The sequence below is a fragment of the Ammodytes marinus genome (genome assembly GCF_949987685.1).
Source record: "Ammodytes marinus genome assembly, chromosome: 8".
Lineage (NCBI taxonomy): Eukaryota > Metazoa > Chordata > Actinopteri > Uranoscopiformes > Ammodytidae > Ammodytes > Ammodytes marinus.
Window position 1 is genome coordinate 10,366,700 of NC_137212.1, and position 20,799 is coordinate 10,387,498.

Consider the following 20,799-nt stretch of genomic DNA (forward strand, 5'->3'; position numbering starts at 1 on the left):
CCACATTAACAGCTGTAATGCTTTCTATGTAAAAGGCAGCCTCTACAATGAGCCTCACCTCTGAGGATAAAGTGCCACATTGGACTTCCAGTATACAGGGACCACAAATAAGAAAATAACAGGTCAAACTATTTGTGCCCTCATGCAAATAAAGAGTGGTAGTGGTTTAGCCAATCCCTGGATCTACAATGTGTTGGCTTCAAATCACAAACACTTGATTGTGTGTCTGACAATTAGTGCAAAAATAACTTTTAAGAATTATAAGATGCAGTGGAATGGTCTCTAAACAAGTCCAAACCGCTCGACTTTGCCTCTTCGCTCGCCTGCGTCGACAGTGCAAGAAAATCACAGACACCACTGAATACTTTCATATTATAGAACGCACACACCGACTTCAGACTTCAAACTTAGTCCAGCACAATATTTTTTTTTGGCAACTCCTGAAATAATCATAGTCACTACTACAAACTACACAAATGCACTATCATCATCACCTTATCAAACCTCACCTTTACAACATTTCATCTGGTTCTATTCACCTATTCTTTTTTTTCCCCTTAGAAAGTTTGCTTTTTTTTGCACAAGTCCATAATCATTCAGTCAGTTGTAATGCTTGAGCAATTGATAGCACTGTAATGATGAGACTATTGCTATATGGTGCTGCTCACACCCCATTGGCTACGACACGATTTCCAATCACCTCCCCGCAAGTCGCCAGGGCGTATGTTGCAGGTACCGCTGCCAGAGCGGTGGCCACTGCTACTGTGGCGCCCCCGGTGGCTGAGAGGTGCAATGGCGTGTCGTGGACGCGGGCGTATTCACCCTCAGTCTTGGCTAGCAGGAGGTGCTGCTCCCCCGGATGGAGCAGGGTCTGGCGGGTGAAGCTCTCCCCGTCGGCCAGGCTCTCGGGCAGGGGCTGGCCCCGCGGCTCGGGCAGCAGCAGCAGGCAGATGATGCACAGCAGCGTGCAGCAGGCGAAGATGACGTGGTGCAGGAAGTAGCCCTTCTGGTTGTGGAGCTCCATGATGGGCGCGGTGAGCATGCCGAAGCCCGCGCTGGCCAGCACCAGGCCCAGCCCTCCACCCCTACACACAGAGAGGAAGTATAGTAAAGTCCTTTAGCAGGGTTGTCTGACGTCACTACAACTATCAGGAGCTCTTAATGCTATCGTGCCTAACGTCTAACTGTCGCCCCCCATGAGGAATTCCAACAATACTGTCTGGTTCAACCCCAGCTATTCTTCTTTCCCTTAGAAAAGTTGTTTTCTTTTGTGCACAAGTCCATAATCATTGAGTCAGTTTGAATGCTTGTGCAAATAATAGCACTGTAATGAGACTATTGCTATGATTCTGCTGACACCTTTGGATCATACTTGGTACAAACTAGTTTGTTCGAGGCATAATGAACCCTTTACAGGCACACCTGTCATTCAAAAGTGCACCACATGATTGAACCAAGAAGCAACATAAGAAAAGGGAGAGCACTGTGTCCAAAGATTCAGTATGGACTACTTGCCTAGATGTCAAATTATACTGTGTTTGCAGTCATTACACAAGAAATCAATGCATTTCTATAATAGATATTCTCATATTCAGTTTAATTGTGGTTCTGAGGACACACTGTAACCATTTAAGAGTTAAAAAGTAAACCGTTCCCTATGGATTGCAAATTGAAATGATTTGTCATACACTGCCTGCAACTTCCCCCTGCAGCTGGCCGAAATGAAACATAAAGAAAGGCTCCACCATAGGGTTGTAAATATTTGTTTATGACCATGCAGCATCCAGGCTCACCTGATGACGGTGGGAGTAATTTCTGCGCAAAAGAATATGCTGAGTGTGCTGACTGCGTGAGAAGAGAACATGCCGATGATTGAGAAGGCCACCGAGAATTTCCTGTTCAGAGAGTCTCTCAGAACTGTCCAGAGGAGGACAAGAGAAACGTTAGTTCATACCAGAAACAAGCAACGTGAAACACAGAACAAAAGCTACGCCGAGGGAAACTACTACATTGACCACAGTGACTTATTATAATAAGTATACAACAGCATATGGAACCTCATTTTATATCACAAATGAGCAAACTGTAGTTGTACCTGTGTCGTGGCGCAGGCTATACTTCCCAATCACTGGATGCCATTGGCGAGCATCGGAGAGCAGAAGAGAAAAGAACATGTCGTTAGTAAGCACGAAGGGCAGCACAGTGTTGACTTGAAACAAGCGGAATATAAAAAAGGTCTTCGGGAGAAATCTGAGCAATTTACTGAAGTATGAAATAACGACTACTGTCCAGCATATCTAAATCCAAACTAGCAGAATGAGGGCTCCCATATTAGGCCAAGAGTTGAACTGCAGTTTTAATGACAAACTACTGTTCTAACGACACATGGTTAGAATGCAAAATGTCAGAGTACAACTCTACAAGTCTACTGTTGGATGTCAACTTTCTGCTTTACAATTCCAAGACGGAAATTGATTTTTCTTTTGCTGAACCTTTATTTAGCTTAAGAAACGCGACTACACACGGCAGGTCTGTCAACAGTTCAGCACAGCATATTCTCAACATGCAGATTGAAGTCCATGTCCACACAGACGACATTGTGTTGGTGCCACTCTAGGCGGGCGTGTTTGACAGGTGTTGTAGCAGCAGTAGCAGTAACTAAGGGCTGATTACTCACAGTTGAGTAAGCCCAGCTGTAGTAGAGATGCCAGGGCTGTTATGATCATGAAGGTGAGCAGCCCTCCACGCCGGCCCATTAACCCCACCGCGGGGCAAACCGCCAGGCAGGTTGCCACGGCGATGCCAGCCATAGTGTAGTAGTCGGCGTGACACAAGGCGATAGGCTTTGCCTCTGGGTCCATCATACTGCGGGCGAAGCAGTGGTGGATCCCATAACCTGTCAGCCTGATGAACAAACAACACACAGGGAGACCATAAGAGAGAGGACGGGGATTTTGGTATATACCTGAGACGCGTCATGGTTTACTCACATGCATGCCTGTATATCTGGGGGACATGCTCATGTGTAACGCATGCACTCTGTCAAAACAATGGCTGTCGGCTTTTATTAGAAACGGTCATAAACATGACACACTTACGAGTTGACACAGAGCACCACAATGTTTTTCCACAGGTTCCTGGTGCTCATCATCTTGACAATGCATGTCCTCTTGGGTTTCTTGTGCAGCTCCTGCTCCAGCTCTGGTATAAGGAAACATGAAACATGCACCGTGGTGAGACCCTTGACAGACCAAAGTAATGAGAGAGAGCAGCCGCTAAGGGACATTTAGTACATGCCTTTAGACAGATATAGCACATCCCCTTTGCCACTAATCCTCTATCTGTGTGCTTGGCCGCCATGGGAGATGCAGGAACAATGAGTCAATCACCAAAGCATTAGAGGAAGAGGTGTCGCTGGCAGAGAGAGTGAGAGCTCTGAAGGAACATGTCACTTTAGGCCTACTTTGAGGCTGCAAGGTCGCAGCACAGTTAATTATTAGCATTCTTGATCATCCATTCATTGTTTAAAGGTCACATATTATGCTAAATGCACTTTTTAAATGTGTTCTAACATATCCATGGGTCCACGGTGTGCCTAGAGACTGCCAAAATATTACAAAAAATAACAATCTCTCCTGTTCTCACTCTCCCCCTTTCTGAAACCCCCACCCCTCCCCCCCAATATACTCCAGTCAGAATGTTCCCCTTTTCTGACCTCACAAACTGGAAAGCCAGAAGCTTCCACTGTGCAGCCCACACCCCTATTTCTTATTGGTCCACGGCCCTGACAGACAGAGGGCGAGGCGTATCTGGCTTCGCTTCCGGACAGGGGGCGGGGGCAGCTCAAAGATTGTATATTTACGAGGGGAGTTGCAGCTCTTTTTAAAAAACAGGCCATTGTGAGATTAGCTGAACATCAGCATAGTACAATAAATTATCTGAAAGTTTTTTTCAGCAAACAATTAAAGAAAAACGTATTAGGGACCACTAAGACCATATAATATGGTGTATAATAGTACCGAAAAGTGTATAATATGGGAGCTTTAAGTCATGTAGGCTACTTGTGTTGCCAGGTTTGCCTCTAAAATGGAATAATTTGTTGGGGCCTATTGTTATTGTGAATTTAATATCTTTGGGTTTTCTGCTGTCGATTGGCCAAAATCAAGCAATTTGAAGATGTGACGTCACGTTGGACTCAAAGAAATAGTCAGTTTTCATAATTTTCAAGAAATTATGAATCACAAAAGCAACTGTCAGATTAGACTTTCATTAGTCAGCATTAGACAGAAGTCTGAGTATAATGCTTTTTCATGGAGAGATGACTAAAGATCAAGAGGGGCATGCATGTGTTTGCCTGATTACGATTGCATTTCGTCATGTCAAGAGTCGGAAGATGCTGCTTGAAAGCTACAACGCGTTTGCACATATGAGAATCTTTGAGTCTTTGTAGTGATTAAGAGTCTTTGTCTTTGTTGCATGTCCATTTCATCACACATCAAGAAGCAGCTGCAACACAGCACAGATGATGAGTTAATATAAATTGCATGACGAAGTGGATGACCTCAAAGTGAACTGGATGGGGAAACGCTGATTTTGTTTTAATTTTCATCCTAAATTCCTCCTCACCTGTGAGAACCCCACTTGGCTCGGTTGTCATGTCAACCTGGTTCTTCTTTGCGATGCACAGCATCATGGCTTTGGACCGTCTGTAGTGCTGGGTGGCCAGCAACCAGCGCAACGACTCTGGAAAAATCCTGCAGATAGAGAGAGAGAGAGAGAGAGAGAGAGAGGGGGGGATAGGGATGGGAAGTACATGGAGAAAACAAAAGCAAGGAAGGATGAGCACACATTTGTAAGAGCAAGAATAAGAAACAGACAAAGTGGGAAAGGAGACAAACAATAGAAGAAAGGGGGCATTGTTAGTGAGTGTGCTCAGTGCTGTACTGTACAAGCCATCGCCTGGCTCAGCGGAGAAGATTCTGCTCCCCCTCCGCCCTAGCGTGGAATTCCTCCGAAGGCGGGACTCACCAGACGTAGGGCAGCATCAGAACGAAAGGGCTGATTATGACCATCTGCAAGACCTGCCAGTCATCTCGGTCCGGCCAATTACGGCAGAGAGCAGCAACTCCTGGCATCAGTAGCTGCCCGCCCACCATCAGAAAGCTGGCCACCATGGTCATGGAGAAGCGCCAGGCTGGCAAACAAAGCTCGATCCCTATAATAAAGACACAGAGAGAGGAAGATTAATCCTACGTTCCAAATCACATACTGTTCCTTTTTAATATACTACATACTGCAGCTGATCATAAAAAGTATGTAGTTTGCATGCAGTACAGTAGACATACAATTGCAACCTACTTATATTTGTATTTTTCATCATAACATCGTGCCTTCAACTTGAGTCGTTTGCTTGTACATTATATCTGTCGCATTGCTTGTTGTTTTCACTCTGAGGCTCAGTCGATGTGACAAAACTTCTGCTGCACAGTGGTTTGTGGGTCAGAACCGCCCAAAAAGCATGCTGGTTTGCACACTAAAAATTGCAACTGGATGTAGTAGGACTTCAGGGGTATTTTTCGGCGTACTGCATTAGACCTCATATGTTGGGACATCCTTAATATTTTTGAACCATACTAAATAGCAGAGAAGTATGGGTATTGGAACGCACCCCTAGTTTCACATGAAATATACATTATTGTATTGTTGGCACATCAACAGGGACAAATTAATTATGTAGAAACTGTATGTGTATACAGATATGTCTATAGATGTGATTACCATCATAAACTAAGCAGCTGCCTTAATGGCCTGGAATAGTGTGATTTGTGTCTTTGTTTATTGGGGAGGCCAGTATTGAATTTCCTCTGTAAAAAATTGAGGACACTATTACTGATTGTTCCCCTGAGAGCGCACAAGAAACCCCAGACCTCTTTCAGAGCTGAGGATGAAGTATACACGGCAAGGCTTTTGAGAAGGTTCAGCTGTTTCGGTGAGAGCGTCGCTGTAACCGTCACTTCATTTGCCTCTCTCTCCTCCCTCCCCTACTGCATGTAACATGGTACAGTCCAGATGGCCTGCCCCATATGGCAAGGTCTTTTTGAAGGTGACCACTGTGGGAGGGAGGGGGGAGACTCGCTAACCTGGCCCCATGCACCACCACTTCTTATTGTGGAGAGGGGGAGAAAGAGGGGGAGAGGAGGGAAAAGAGAAAGCAGATACACATGAGCAGAATACAAATGACCCCCCCCCTCCCCCCTCCCAGAAGGACACCAAAAAGTCCCTCAGTTGGCCAGCGGGATCACCAGAGGAATGATAATAAAGAGCAGCGAGAGGGAGGGAAAGAGACAGAGGGAAAAACACTTGGAGTGAGGCGGTGGGAAGAAAGGAGAAATGGAGAAAGAGACATAAAAAGACAGAGGTTTTCAGATAAGACAAAGACAGGAAAGCGATTCAGTTATTAGAAAGCAAGGCAGGAAGGCAGAGCAAAACCAAATAAAGGGATTAATGGAAATCCCTTCATCTCTGTTCCCAGACACATAGTTTTAGAGCTTTGCCGCAGGAACCTAAACAGTTGAAGGAAATTACATCTGAACCATAATCCTCAACCTGCATGTCTTCTCTCTCTCTTCTCTCCCTGTCTATGTGCATCAAATTGCGCTTTTCCATAACATGGTTCCTGCTTTACTCTACTTGCCTTTTTTTGGTTTTCTACCATGATAAAGTACCTGGTACCTACAAAAGTAGGTATCAGGTACCAAATGGTGATTGGTCGGAGATTGAGCCACACTGTGGTCGCTCAACAAGGCATAGCCGCTCCTCATCTTGGTGGCCGATGAGAAATGAGAGAATCGTCCAGCGAAATGGTCAGACAAATTCACACAGCTTCACACAGGTTGTGACAGTATAGACACCTTAACCACCTAATTGGGATACAACTGAAAGTGAATGCACTTGAAATGTTGCTAGTAATCCAGCATTGTCCCTCACAAGAAAACTGTGGGTGCAGTGCACCAGAAGTATAGGTCATAGTTGATCCAGGAAGCTTGAGTGTCTCTGCACATTGCTCGTCTCAGAGGTGCTGAACTGCTGTATACTACGTACTTAGAACCAAACAGACAGACATATATTGGACAGGTGCACAAAAACACAACTCCTGTCAGATTGATGTTGTGGATTAAAACTATGGGGCAATTATTGCAGCAAAGCATATTGCCTTTTGAAATACAGTGAAGTAACAGCATGGATGAAGTGGAATAAAATTGTCGTGGAAAAGTGTTGTCGTACAAGTACCTCAAAAAAATCATACTTAGCCTAAGGACAGTGCCTGTGTACATGTACTGTATTTATCTACTTTGTACCACTGCTGGCGCCCCGTTTTTCTGTCCTGACAAACAACAGTCTTTGTGGTACCCCCTGTCCATAGCGGTCAATAGGTATTGAACACACACACACACACACACACACACACACTAGTGGTATCAACTGTACTGTTGTAAAGGTAATGCATCCCAAAAACCACTCCCCAACTCTCCAAGGAGGTTTCTGATCCTACCGACTCTACTGGGATATCAAAACACACACACGCACACACACATGCACTTGCAAGGACCTTTTGTTCCAGCTGAGTGGGAGAATAGTTCTCCTTGTGCTGATTATCTCATTGCTCCCCCATGTGGGCTGATCCTCCCTCGCCCCCCTCTCCTGCCCACTTTCCCCTCTTGCTCATCAGGGCTAGAGTGGCTCTCTCACCCTTTGTAAGGGCCCCATCCCCCATCCCCCACCTCTACCCATCCCTCCTTCCTTTCCCTCCTCTTCCTTCTCTCACCAAGCATGCAGCTTCTCTGCTGTCTTTACATCTGAAAGCGAAGAGTTGCAGAAGGCGAGTAAAACTAGAACTAAACTAGAATGGAAGAATGAGAAACAAAGAGACGGCAACAAAAAGCAGCTGATCTATTTGGCCACAGTAGTCTGTGATGACAAATGGCTGCCACCACCGCCACCACACACTTTCTGCTGTCTGCTGCTCTCTTGCTAATCTTGCCTGGGGCATGAGAACATAGAGTGCAGAGACAATTGACATGCTAACAGCATGAGTTCAGAGTGAGAGAAACGCGGGCTGTGTTTGCCTGTGTGTGATGTGGACCTATAGGAAGAGTGTATGTGTTGAAACACACATTTAGATTTGTGTATAGATACAAATGTATGAGTGGAGATATCAATTTATCGAAATACATCTTTGCAAATGAATCGGCAGCAACGGTAAGGTCTGCTGAATAATGCATGCAGCCCTTAACTCCAATTGGTTCTATCAGCACGGACTTTATTTGATCATCTTTGACAAGGTGAATTAGACACCCCCTCATTGATGTTTACACATTTAAAAGCCTTTCAGTAAAATGATCAGATGACTTTACAGCGAGGCAGGAATGGGAAACCGATAGCAGGCCTGACAAGGGCACAGCATGACAGCACAGTACTTTACCCCAAGCTGAGTCAGCAGGAGCAATCCCCCCATCCACACTCACACACAGACACACTCATAAATACAGTATGCATGTCTTGGTCACTATCTACAGGATTATATTCAGCAGATATAGATTGGAAGAGGCAAATATATTAACCTTGTGTCACTGCTGTAATGTTGTTGCAGCCTTATTCATTTGGGTGCATGCAAACCTATCTGTTGAGTACGGACTGCTTGTTTGCTGTAGGCCTTGAAAATTGTCTCTGAAATATCTTGTGGCTTTAGTCAGCTGGGAGTCACAGCATGAACAATAAATTCAAATGATGACACACTTATTGTGGGAAAGGTATTCTTTTTAAACGACTCATGCAGTAAAATGTACTCATGCTCTTGTTTGTTCCAACTCAGAACTGTTCTCTCAAGGCCATCTTTTGTGTAAAGTTCAAGTCAAATACGTGCCTGAACAAGTCCTCAAATCCTTGTCTCTAAATAAAAAGAAATAAGTTGCGAGTCTTTCAGGTGACAGTTATGACTGTCATCTGAAAGACCTTTTTATGATTTTTTCATTCTTTCAGGATTTTTACAAAGTCAAAGCTTGGAACTTTTTTTTATTTTTTTTATAAGTTTTATAAGTTTATTGCCGGTCAAGTCATAATACGGGTTGTGTTCAAACCAAGTTTGTTTGAAGCCACGTCCCTCTTAATAATCTGAATCAGGCCAGTCGGTCGACGCAACGCAGAGCCAGAACGCAAACGCAACATCATCCAGCAAAGCAAATTTGCAAGTGATTACTTTGTAACATGAAAGCCATGTTTCTCTTGTTTTCCTGGCAATCAGCTTAGATCCTTCCTCAAATTCCTGATGTTATAAACTGTTGCAGTGTGTTGGCTTGAAACTCAAGGATGTTATACTCAAACTCTTGATTTTCAGTCAGTGTGACCCACAATGTCAAGTCTCTCAGCCGTGATGTGCAAGTCAAGTCTCGAGATCTGTTGTTCCAAACATAGTTGTTCAACACAGAGCTAAATGCACTACAGTAGGATAGTTAGCAATGTTACGGATGACGCAATGATTTTTAGAAACATATGAGCCTTTTGATCAAGTGGTCATGCTACAGCACTGGATTGATGTTTTTTTTTGTGCGGTGAATTTGAGTTGCCATTGGAATTTGTTGTATCTGTAATTGCTGTAAATCCAAAAATGAGTACAGCAGCTGTTGGCTGTGAAGGAGCAGCCTTTCAAGCCAATAGAGTGTGGCCATTAAATACTCAAAAGATACTGAAATGGTTTGTCTTTTCAACATTGGTATTACCATGATAATACATAGCAGATGGCCCTGGATAATGGAGATGGGATGACGTACAGTAGCCATGTTGCCGTCAAATGTAGAGAGAAAACAAGAAAACTGAGGACAGAGAGGCCCCTTCCTTATAGTACCCGGTGGACGGCCCTGAGGAAGGTGCTAAATTACAAACTAATAAACACAAAGCAGAATTGGTGCAACAACCAAATATGCACACAGGACACACACACACACTAAAGCTTCTGCTGGCAGCTCCAGCGTAGTGTATTATGAGCTGTGTGCTGCAGACAGATAACCGAACGATGAGAGATTTTGTAATGAGCCTCAAGAAAAAAAGAGAAAGTGAGGGTGAGAGTAATAAAATGGTTGAAGGAGTTGGAGGATGGGGTGAATGGGGCAGAGAAGAGTTGAGGAAAGCATAGAGTGCAAATGAAAAAAGGCCAAAGAACTGCATGATTTTGAAATAGAAATGTGTTGTGCATTTACACACATTATAATAAAGATGGAACAGTGTAACCGCAGCATACAGTATATGCTTGCTACATGCATATTTTCATTTTTTTTTTATCTGCCCTGTCCCGCTGCCACCTCAGCATGAATATGCCTCTGCTGTGTGGAAGCATCATATGCTTCATTAGAGAACAGTTTAAGGACGATGTTTTGATCACATTGACTCATTATTTATGCATGTGCGATTCCCATATTGTGCAAATGCACTTTTCCGATGTTTTTGAACATAATTATGGGTGTACGGTGTGCCTACAGACTGCCAAAGTATCAAAACAAAGAAAGCTCTCTCCTTTTCTCGCTCTCCCCTTTTCTGAAACCCTCCACCTATCCCCCCAATATACTCCAGTCAGAATTCTCCCCGTTTCTGACGTCAAAAACTGGAAAGCCAGAAGCTTCCACTGTGCAGTCCACCCCCTATTTCTTATTGGTCCACGGCCCCGAGATCCTCTCGAAAAATATTCCTTCACCCCCATGTTGTTTGCTTGTTGCTAAAGGACAAGATGCCTGTAGTACAGAAAAGCATGGTGAATGTTGCATAATCCACTCATTTATCTTAACCACAGCAGTCTATGCCTCGTTTTTAATAACACAACGGATAGGAAGCTACTTGTGCTTTTTTTCAAACAGTGAAACTGAAATAAATGTTTTTATTGGTATTTCTGGTGTATAGCTATTAGCTTTGGGACAAGCATTCAGCTTTTGCTCATAAAAACATATTTCTATTCCCCACACCAGTCTGGAAATGCCTCGTTTTTAACAGGACAAAGGATTGGAAGTTAATAGTGTAGAAGTCAACTTTGAAGATAATTTTTTCACTGATTTTAGTGGTATTTTTAGCCGCTAGCTTCCGAGCTAGCTTCGAGACAAGCATTCAGCTTTTGCTCATAAAAACATATTTCTATTCCCCACACCAGTCTGGAAATGCCTCGTTTTTAGCAGGACAAAGGATTGGAAGTTAATAGTGTAGAAGTCAACTTTGAAGATAATTTTTTCACTGATTTTAGTGGTATTTTTAGCCGCTAGCTCCCGAGCTAGCTTCGCAGTAGCCACCATCTTTTGCAGCATTTTTATTGTGAACATGCCGTTTCCATTAGCTTGTGGCTGTCAGTGCATCTGTATGAACATAGTCTTTCATGTAGACAAGGATCGGTCATGTCAAACTGTTCAAAGTGCGTTACTAGCACTAGACTTGGTTCTTCTCATGGGTAGGCTAACTGTGCTAACAGGCTCAGCAAATACGTCATCATTGTTTACAAACAGACAGAGGGCGAGGCGTATCTGGCTTCGCTTCCGGACAGGGGGCGGGGGGAGCTCAAAGATTGTATATTTACGAGGGGAGCTGCAGCTCCTTTTCAAAAATAGGCCATCGTGAGATTAGCTGAACATCAGCATAGTACAATAAATTATCTGAAAGTTTTTTTCAGCAAACAATTAAAGAAAAACGTATTAGGGACCACTAAGACCATATAATATGGTGTATAATAGAACCGAAAAGTGTATAATATGGGAGCTTTAATTTGAAGGTGGTTGCATCCATAATGGTTTAAGGTGTGAACATCTGAACCTCTTTATACAAAGTGCATTCAGCCTTTGATTTAAAGAAATCTGTTCTGTTAAAACGTTGGACACTGATTTGTTTGTTAAAAGTGAAATAAAGATTTTTAACTGGCTTTACCCAACATCCAGGAATTTTTTTCTTAAAGAGATGCAAATCTTTGCATAATTAGATAGATATTGCTTCATTTGCACATCTATTTAAAAAAAATCTAAAAATTGAAATACAATAAATAATTGTTTAAATTAAAATAATCAACTGGCAATGTTTCATGATGATATCTATATCGTAAGTATAATTTTTTTTTTACCCTATTCTCCTGCAGTGTCTATATGGTAACATCATGTGTTGACCACACAGAAGATGTGAAAGCCTGACACAAGCAATAAGTGAAGCTGTGAAAAACTGTGAGTAAGAACAGCAGATCAAAGGTGAACAAGGAGATCGATTGGTTAACTGTGATGGATGCGTTCTCCTCCAAATAAGACTGGATAAGACTGCTGGCCTGTTAACAACCTGTGTGATTGCCAGCTGCCCGTGTTTCTTGCCTTTTTAGGACTTCAGGTTTCAGCCCAAATGGTACAGCCATACAACCCTAATCAAGGCGGTGTCATCTCATTTTAGAAGGCCGTAACTGGATGGAAGACTCCTTGTGAAAACTACAGTAGGTTATGTTAGCTCAGTCAGTGAGTACAGTATGTATAACTTCACACAGGAATAGTGGTTCAAACTATTAAAATTAGGTCAACATTTCCCCTTAAATAAGCCAAATTTATTCCATCCTACGTTTGCCCCCTTAAAGTGAGAGAATGTTTATGTAATGGGATACACTGTTCTTCTATCTGATGTGGATGAAAACACAATGGGTTGCCTTGTTCGTTTCCAAAGGATCACTGTGCTGCTACATTGTCTTTAAAAAAGAACTAGAGTCCCAGTGTTCACACTATATGGACGTATACACTTTCAAATTACAGCTGCAGGTCTACACTTCAAGCTCGGCATCATTTTTCATTTCAAATCAAATGTAGTGGAATACAAAGCCTGCAAAAAATATTTTCCGACTGTTGCCCCTCTCTTGGAAAACGATAAAAGGGAGAAGCTAGGTACAGTAATGAGACATTACACATTCAGTGCAGACTGCATTGCATTTCCCCCACAGCTTATTTGTCTGTATAGTGAGTATACAGCCTTTGATGTGTTTTATGGAAGCTTCACATTTCACATGTCTTCATGACACGCTTATATATATATATATATTAATATACTTAAATGGGATGGATGCTAGGTTCTATAATTTGCCGTCGTATTGTGAGTTCCCTTCCAAGCAAGTAATTCGATGGCAGGGAGCCTGCTGCTGCTGCTACTGTATTCATCCACACCTCACACAAACTCAAATACACACCTTGGTTGCATTACAAAGTGTTTGCATACAATCTGCTCTCTCATGCAAACAGCACACATACACACACACACACACACACACACTGTTACTTATCCCATCAGCCTCAATGGATAGACACACAGACAAAGTGAAATATAGAAAAATGTTCTCTCATTACAAGTGATCATGCTTGGCATCATCAACTAATAATATTCCTTGCAGTGTGGAGACAACATGAACAGTTAGGTGACTGAATAAATGATGGCAAATAGTGTTACTGTGTGATCAACGCAGTAACAATATATGTTATTTTTTTCTCTGTACTCCGGAAACAATAACATCCATCACAAAATAACTCAGAGCATGCTACTGTCACTGTCTCGAAATGTCTATATAACATTCACATGGACCACCAAACACAACATTGCGCTTGGCTTTTGTATACGTCACAGATTAAATCTCACTCTCAGGTGCCTCTCGGCGAGTGGCTCCATTGTGTTTGTTTGTTTTGAGAAGCAGTTCTGCAGAGACTGATCGGGAACCCCTGCTGAGAAGGGAGATAATACCCCTGTCCCGTCCCTTAGCGCCCAAGCACAAAGTCTGTTCCCTTGGCTTCACGCATAATGTTACTACTAATCCCCTACTGGCCTCAAAGAGAAGAGGCCTGCATAGGGTGAGAAAGAGGGGAGACGGTACAGTGGGGGAATGCAGCGAAGGCATGCTCGGTGGCAAACAAAAACACTATCAGCCGTTTAAGGGTCATTCGAAAATCACCTTGAACACCGGCTTGTATGCAGAGCCACAGAAGGGAAATATAGAGGGTACATTTTCAGATGAACACAGCTACTTTTAGCTTCGCACTACTCAGGTAGCATGGTCTGTATTTAAAAAAAAAACACAATAAAAGGAAGCGGAATGAGGAAAAACAGCAGCTGGAAGGCAAGAGGACAGGCATGACGAGGTGACAGCGTGTACTTACTGAGGACGTAGAGGGAGAGAGCGAGGCCCGCCAAGCAGAAACCCTCAAAGAAGCGCAAGGTGCTGAACATGGTGACGTTTACAGAGAAGGCCACACTCACACCAAACACCAGCATGAAAAACACCGAGAGAATCAACACCGGGTGTCGACCAAACCTTTAGGAACAGAGAAAAGCAGAAAAAAGGAGAAAGACGAGGCAAAGCGTTTAAAAAAAGGGCCACAAAACTGAGAAACTAAACCTTTTTGATCTGGAGTTATCGGGGGGTGGAGAAAGCAAGTGGTAGTGCCACTCATTAGTTATTTCAGATTCTGTGGACTTCCCGGTCTATGGGATGGGGGGGGGGGGGGGCAGTGGGTCAATGGGTCAGGTCAGAGCGGAGGCCTCCTCAGACCCCACATTTCTTTACATTGTTTCTATGGCTACTGATCCCAAAGACAATGCAGGGCCATTTTTTTCCCACGAGGCACCGGGGGGCGGCTGACAGGCTGAAGTGCAGACGTGAAAGCAGCACAGTGAATTTAAAGGACAACTTAAAGGGTCAGTTGACCCAATTCACAAATAAACACATTTTCTCACTTACTCATGCATATATTTAGTTTTAATTGTCTGTATGTTTATTTGAGTATTTGTGCTACTAGAAAACAATCTCCTGGTTACTCCTGGACAGTTTTTATTAGAGCTATAGGCTTACATTATATTCCCTGTTGGCAGTAGGGCCTGTAGATAAACCAGACATGGAAGAATCAATCACAATAACTGATGTGTGTGTATGTGGCTTAAACAATTGATTTCAGACAATGTATGACATACATCAATTTATTTTTTTGGTTTGGTTTATGACCTAAATGTGTACCTGCTAAACTCATGACCTTATTTATGAAATACTAAATGTGAAGGTAGTGAACATATTCTGAACATTATACACACTAAAGCCTGTAGCATTGTTATTTTGAGCATGATAGCAGGCTGATGTTATCACCATAGCGCCAAAGTACAGCCACACAGACCCACTGGCATGGTTTTGAATTATTAGTCTTTTAAGAATATAATTTAAAGTACTAAGCGAATGAACAAAACTCTATTCTGCACTATTGTTTTGTGTTGGAGGGAAAGACCAAATCGTTTAGTGTTAACTCACAGACGCTGTAAGGAGGAAAAAAACAGACATAAAATAGGCAACTTACCAGTCGGCCATGACACCCATCACTAGGTAGCCAAATATGGAGCCCACCAGCAATGAGAACTTGGCAATGTGCACCTTCCAGGCTGAGTCACAGACCAGGTTCCACTGAAACAGGAGACGAAAGACAGACATAGGAGAGCTTGTCACATTTTCTGAGAAAAACAACAGGATAAAAGGGAATTAAACATCAGCAGCTGAGTAGTTTTATTTTGAAAGCTGCACGGTGACAAAAAAAAGAAAAGAAAAAGAAGAAATGTGGGCTTCTTTCATCAGATGTCTGTCAAAACTCTTTCACTCTCTGATTCACTGGTTTTATAATTCATGAAGGCTGATGAGTGTGCAAACAAGCTACAGGCACTTTTGAAATATTCAAAAGTGTGTGTGTGTGTGCGAGTGAGTGAGAGAGAGAGAGAGAGAGAGAGAGAGAGAGAGAGAGAGAGAGAGGGAGATAGTATGGGAATGTGGGCGCGTGTCAATGATAACTGAAATCAATAACTTTACTCTTTCCTCTGAGCCCATGGGTCAGTGCACACTCCGCCACAGCTCTCAGCCAAGGACACATGCGGAATGCACGATGTGTACTCTATATTTGTGCATGACCCTGACATTGTCTACAACAGCCCAGCAGTGACTCGGCTGTGTGTGTGAAAGTATAGTGTTGGTGTTTAACAGTGATTTACAGAACTCCCCGTTGGGCTTCCGACTGTGCCGAGGAGCAAAAAGAATTGAACAGAAGCGGAGGGTTATTGGTTATGACTGATAATTTTGCTTGTGAAATGGCCAGCGGTGATGTGGATAACTCAGTCAGTATGGGTTTATTATGTACGGGCTATTAGCACCGAGGCTATCTGTGAAAACACATCATTCATCATGCACACATGCCAGATAATTTGAACGATTTATATGATATAATGTTATTTAAGGTTTTAATTTTACACAGGTGCACGGCAGGATTAACCCTTTTTTTGCTAGATTTGGCTCCAGATTGGTTTTGCTGTAAAGTGATTGTGATGTAGCACATGGGCATACAACTGAAATAATTAAGGTTTCAAAACTAGATTTTTTTCCACATTGACCCTCTTTAAAACAGGATTATAAAATGAGGTTACAAGGCACATGAAGGTCCCTATTGTGTAAGTGTTTTAGTTTGGTATATTCCCAAAGGCATCTAGGGTTAAATTAGCACAATCCAGTTAAACAACAGTAAATCTCCCTGGAGTCCTTGGCAAGGACACATTGATTATTATTAAGTACAGTTCCTTTCCCAGTGCCGATAAATTGCAGTGTTTCGCTTTTAGTTCAAGCACTAAGTAACAGCAATTGACTCGGTTAGTTTAATAAATTCTGGAGAAGGATTTATCGATGCATCCCCAGGTCTCTGGCTCTGGGATACTTTGCACAAATTGGTAATCCAGCCTCGCCAAAAAAACAAGTGTTTTGTGTGATGTAATGCATGTATAAAATAAATGTAAATTTGGTGATTTTATTTGTAATTTGGTTTTAAAGTAGGCCTACCATGTTAGGATGTCCAGACCATGTCCACACACACACACACACACACACACACACACACACACACACACACACACACACACACACACACACAAACTCATATTGAGGTCAGTGGGTAACTTGTGTTGGTGCTCTGGCAGTAGTGATGAAGACACAGGACAGTGAGGAGGAGGAGGATGATGATGGAGACCATAACGCCTCTCCTCTCTAGGTCTGGTACTCAGTTGTTACCTTGGTAACCACATTCTGACTAAGTCCCGTCTGCAGCTCGAGTCTCCACTCCTTACAGGCGCACAACAGAGCACTGCCATCGCCGTATCCCTCCCCGGTGTCGTTGTCTCTGAAAAGCAGCGCTGGCGCGCCACCAGTGCCACTGCCCGGCGGGTTTGGCGCGGTCCAGTTACTGTGGTTCGAAAGGGGTTGCACGCACGTGCCATTGGGTTGCGCCAGGAGGAAATAATCCGAAAACTGGCTAAAGCCGATGAACAATGCCGGTATCCAGGTCAGGACCACGAGCTGTTTCTGATGTTTCCCAAAGCCCCCCAGAGACGGCAGAACCGAGCCGTCGATGTGCGGTAGCAGCCGGGGCACTGGGTGCTCCAGCGGGGTGAAGCCGTTCTCCGGCGGGTGGTCCTGCGCCTCCGTCCGGCCGGCTGCCATCGCGCTTCGGCTACAAAGAGAGTAGCTGGGCGCAACAGCGGGCGAAGTAAAGCCCCCGCTCTGTTGCCGTCCGCGCACTCTGCGTTAAGCCCTTTGACACAAAGAAGCCCACGGCGCAGATCAATCCTGTGTGTAGGCAACAGAAGCCCAATCTAAAAAAAAAAAGAAAGAAAAAAAGATGGTTCGTGTAGGCGTGCAGTGGCACCGAATCACCGAGCAGCAGTCCTCATGGCGAAGGGGCTCCAATAAGCGACCAGGGGATGTCCGAGTAGAGCGACTGTGTCAAGAGGAGAGGGCTGTGGAGAGGTTCCCTGAGATGGTTGAACTTGGACAGGCAGGCATGCTCACCAGCATGAGCTTTGTATTCCATGAGTAGCCTACAGCTCCTAAAACGGGATCCATCCATGTGGAGCTGCACTGGGCCTGCTGGAAGAGTACAAGTGGAACATGGAGCTACATCCACACTGGGATCCACTAAACATCTGCTGGTCCTTCATCCTTGAGTGCCACAGGTCTCATACCTGTCCATTCTGTGTCCTCCTGGAGGTGTGCATCACCTAGTTTCTCATTTCTTGATTATCTGATATCCACCCCAGTCCTCCCCGGTCCACTCATGACGGTGCTGAGCGCAGAGACGTGGTGGAATATGCTGCTCGGTGTGTCGCTGTCTAGTCAATGGGACACGGTGCCAGAGCCGGGCTTGGAGCAGAGATGGGGAGGGGGGACATAAAGCCCCGCCCTCGCCCGGTCGCGCTATGCGCTGCGATTGGAGAACCTTCAAAGGGCGACTGCACCACTGACGGGCATCTGCAGGCAACAATGATCCCCTTTGTGAAGCCTCTGCCCTCTCCGCTCAATATAAAGCTTTATTTGGATTATTCACACATTCACGTTTCCATCGACGCAAGAGTATTCATCATAGAGTGATAGATAATTCTGTAGTGTTTTTTTTCTGGCGGTTTTTGCTAAACGTCCCGCGGAGGCTGAATTGCGTCATATGATTACATTTTTATTTCATTTATTTTTTTCATAGCCGTCATATAAATAAGCAGCAGCAGTTACTATAGCAGACAATAGGAGGATGCTAAGGTTTTGGGATGATGTGCTGCCTGTTAGCCGCGAGGGGGCGTCAAACAATCACAATACGCGCCCTTGCACCAGCTTGTCTCACGCAGTAATACTTTGATTATCATCACAATTATAGAAACGAAATTACAACGCATACTGCGGGACAGTCAGTTGTGCAATGAAGCGAGGAGGTGACACATGCACTGAAGCGAATAGGCCTACTACACGACTGGTGGATGCAGTAGTTGAGTTTGAGTGACCTTGAGATCCAAGCAAGTGACACATAATCTACTGCGGCCAAGATACTGTAAAATAAGGTGTGTTGTGTGTGTGCCGGGGGGGGGGGGGGGGGGGGGGGGGGTGTATTATTAGCCTGATAGCAACACAATGCGTATGGATGACATTGAGCTGATATTCAGGGTGCGGCTGACAGTTTAACAGAGAGGTGACAACTTGCTCTCACCTTTATCTTCCTCCTCAAAACACTCCTCCTATTCAGAGACTTAATTAATGTGAGACTTAATTTGTGTGTGCCTGTGCGCGCGCGTGCATTTCATCTGTTAGAGTGTGGCGACCACACCCATGACAGAGAACATACCAGGGCCTGCTGAGGCATTCTTGGGGCCCAGAACAGACGCCACCACATCAAATTAAATGATGATAAATTGAATTAAATGTCACTGTCAGCAGTCCAGTAATTAGTTTTGGTTATTTATGACAAAATAAATAACAAGGGTGCCATCAATCAGTTACACAAAAGGTGGGCATTTTTGGTGCCACCTGCTGGACATTTTTTATTCGCAAACCCCATTTAAATCCAGTCAGCCTGTAAAGTCAGTGCTGTAAAGAGGATACTGCGACTCCTGCTCATTTCCTCCCACTTCAGCTGCTTCTTTATGCTAAGCTAAAATAAGCTAAGCTAATGCCCTAGGCTGTAGCTACATGTTTAACGCACGCAGAGTGGCATCACTGGCTTCTCTCTAATCAAGACCTATGAAAAGAAAGAGAATATCTATCCAAAACCACTGAATAATTTGTAGGATATTTTATTCAATGCACACAAGAACTTAAGGAAATACAATTTAACTTCCTAAACACAAACCGACAACGTTTTGTTCCACTTTCACCAACAAATAGAGAGAAAAGACTAAGGTGAGAAACGGAGACATTGACAGTTTAGGTGGACAGTCCCTTACCAAACAAGCACTTTGAGGATTATGTGGTGTTCCTTTATACTGTAATAAAAATGTCAAATTTCCAACCAATCCGTAAACAACCACTGACCTGACTGTGACCCCCAGCCGCATCGTGGGAGGCATAGCTGTGCGCATTCTAAACAAAACACTAAACTAGACACTAAACACTTGCAAGTTTACCAAAATGTTATAGAGCTACTTGCTTAATACTGTATAACCTGGGCTTGATAGCCAAAGGAATAAAATCTCTACATCCAAGGAGAATATTTATAAGTATGCTTATATTTTATACTGTTGGCATCAAACTAAGCCCTCTAAGGCCTCCGAAATTCTAGAGCTGGCCCTGGTTAGTGCATTCCATGGCAATATGATGCTTATTGTGTTTGACATCTAGTGTGACAACTTTTCCATACAGTTAAATACGTGGAAGTAACTGTGGAAGTGTGTTACAGGACACTGCATCATACTTTGGATAACAGAGACATGCATAAACACCACTGTGGTCCTTTTAAGTATTTGAATAAAGTCACATTTTACCACAAAAAACTTCTACTCTAAGAATTCACCTGTATACGAGGAGGTCTTTTGTCTGGATACCAGTGACCCAGATTGGTTCAGGTGTCATGTGACAGCTCTCTGATGGCCCCTCTGTCCTATTCAACCCCCCACCCCTCCGTGCCTCTGTCTCCATACCCCCACGAGGCATATCCATGTCACCCTGCTGCACAGGTAGGCTACACTTCTGTCACAGGATCAGTGAGCTACATGCACAGAAGACACATTTTCTTATTTATAACTGCTCATGAATATAGTTTCCTCAGAGGCACTGTTTAGGTTACATTTTAAATAATTAACAGGTTTAAGGACATATTAACAACACCTAAGACAATACACAAAAAAACAAACAAAATACAATCATATGCACTCTCACACACAAATGCACACACACACACACACACACACACACATCCAGGAGGAGAGTCACTA

General features: G+C 43.7%; 1 protein-coding gene across 1 annotated transcript; it reads right to left on the reverse strand.

Annotated features, from left to right (window-relative positions):
* Positions 1 to 664: 664 nt before the first annotated feature.
* slc22a23 (solute carrier family 22 member 23) lies at positions 665 to 17,626 on the reverse strand (the record flags this gene model as incomplete). Its single annotated transcript, XM_080033076.1, has 10 exons — positions 17,120 to 17,626; positions 15,378 to 15,481; positions 14,193 to 14,347; positions 5,029 to 5,215; positions 4,627 to 4,754; positions 3,099 to 3,201; positions 2,678 to 2,904; positions 2,096 to 2,128; positions 1,794 to 1,917; positions 665 to 1,085 (listed from the first exon to the last, which is right to left on the reverse strand). The coding sequence occupies exons 1-10, from the start codon at positions 17,546 to 17,548 to the stop codon at positions 665 to 667; spliced, it is 1,911 nt and encodes a 636-aa protein (XP_079889202.1). The 5' UTR covers positions 17,549 to 17,626.
* Between the last annotated feature and the right edge of the window lie 3,173 nt (positions 17,627 to 20,799).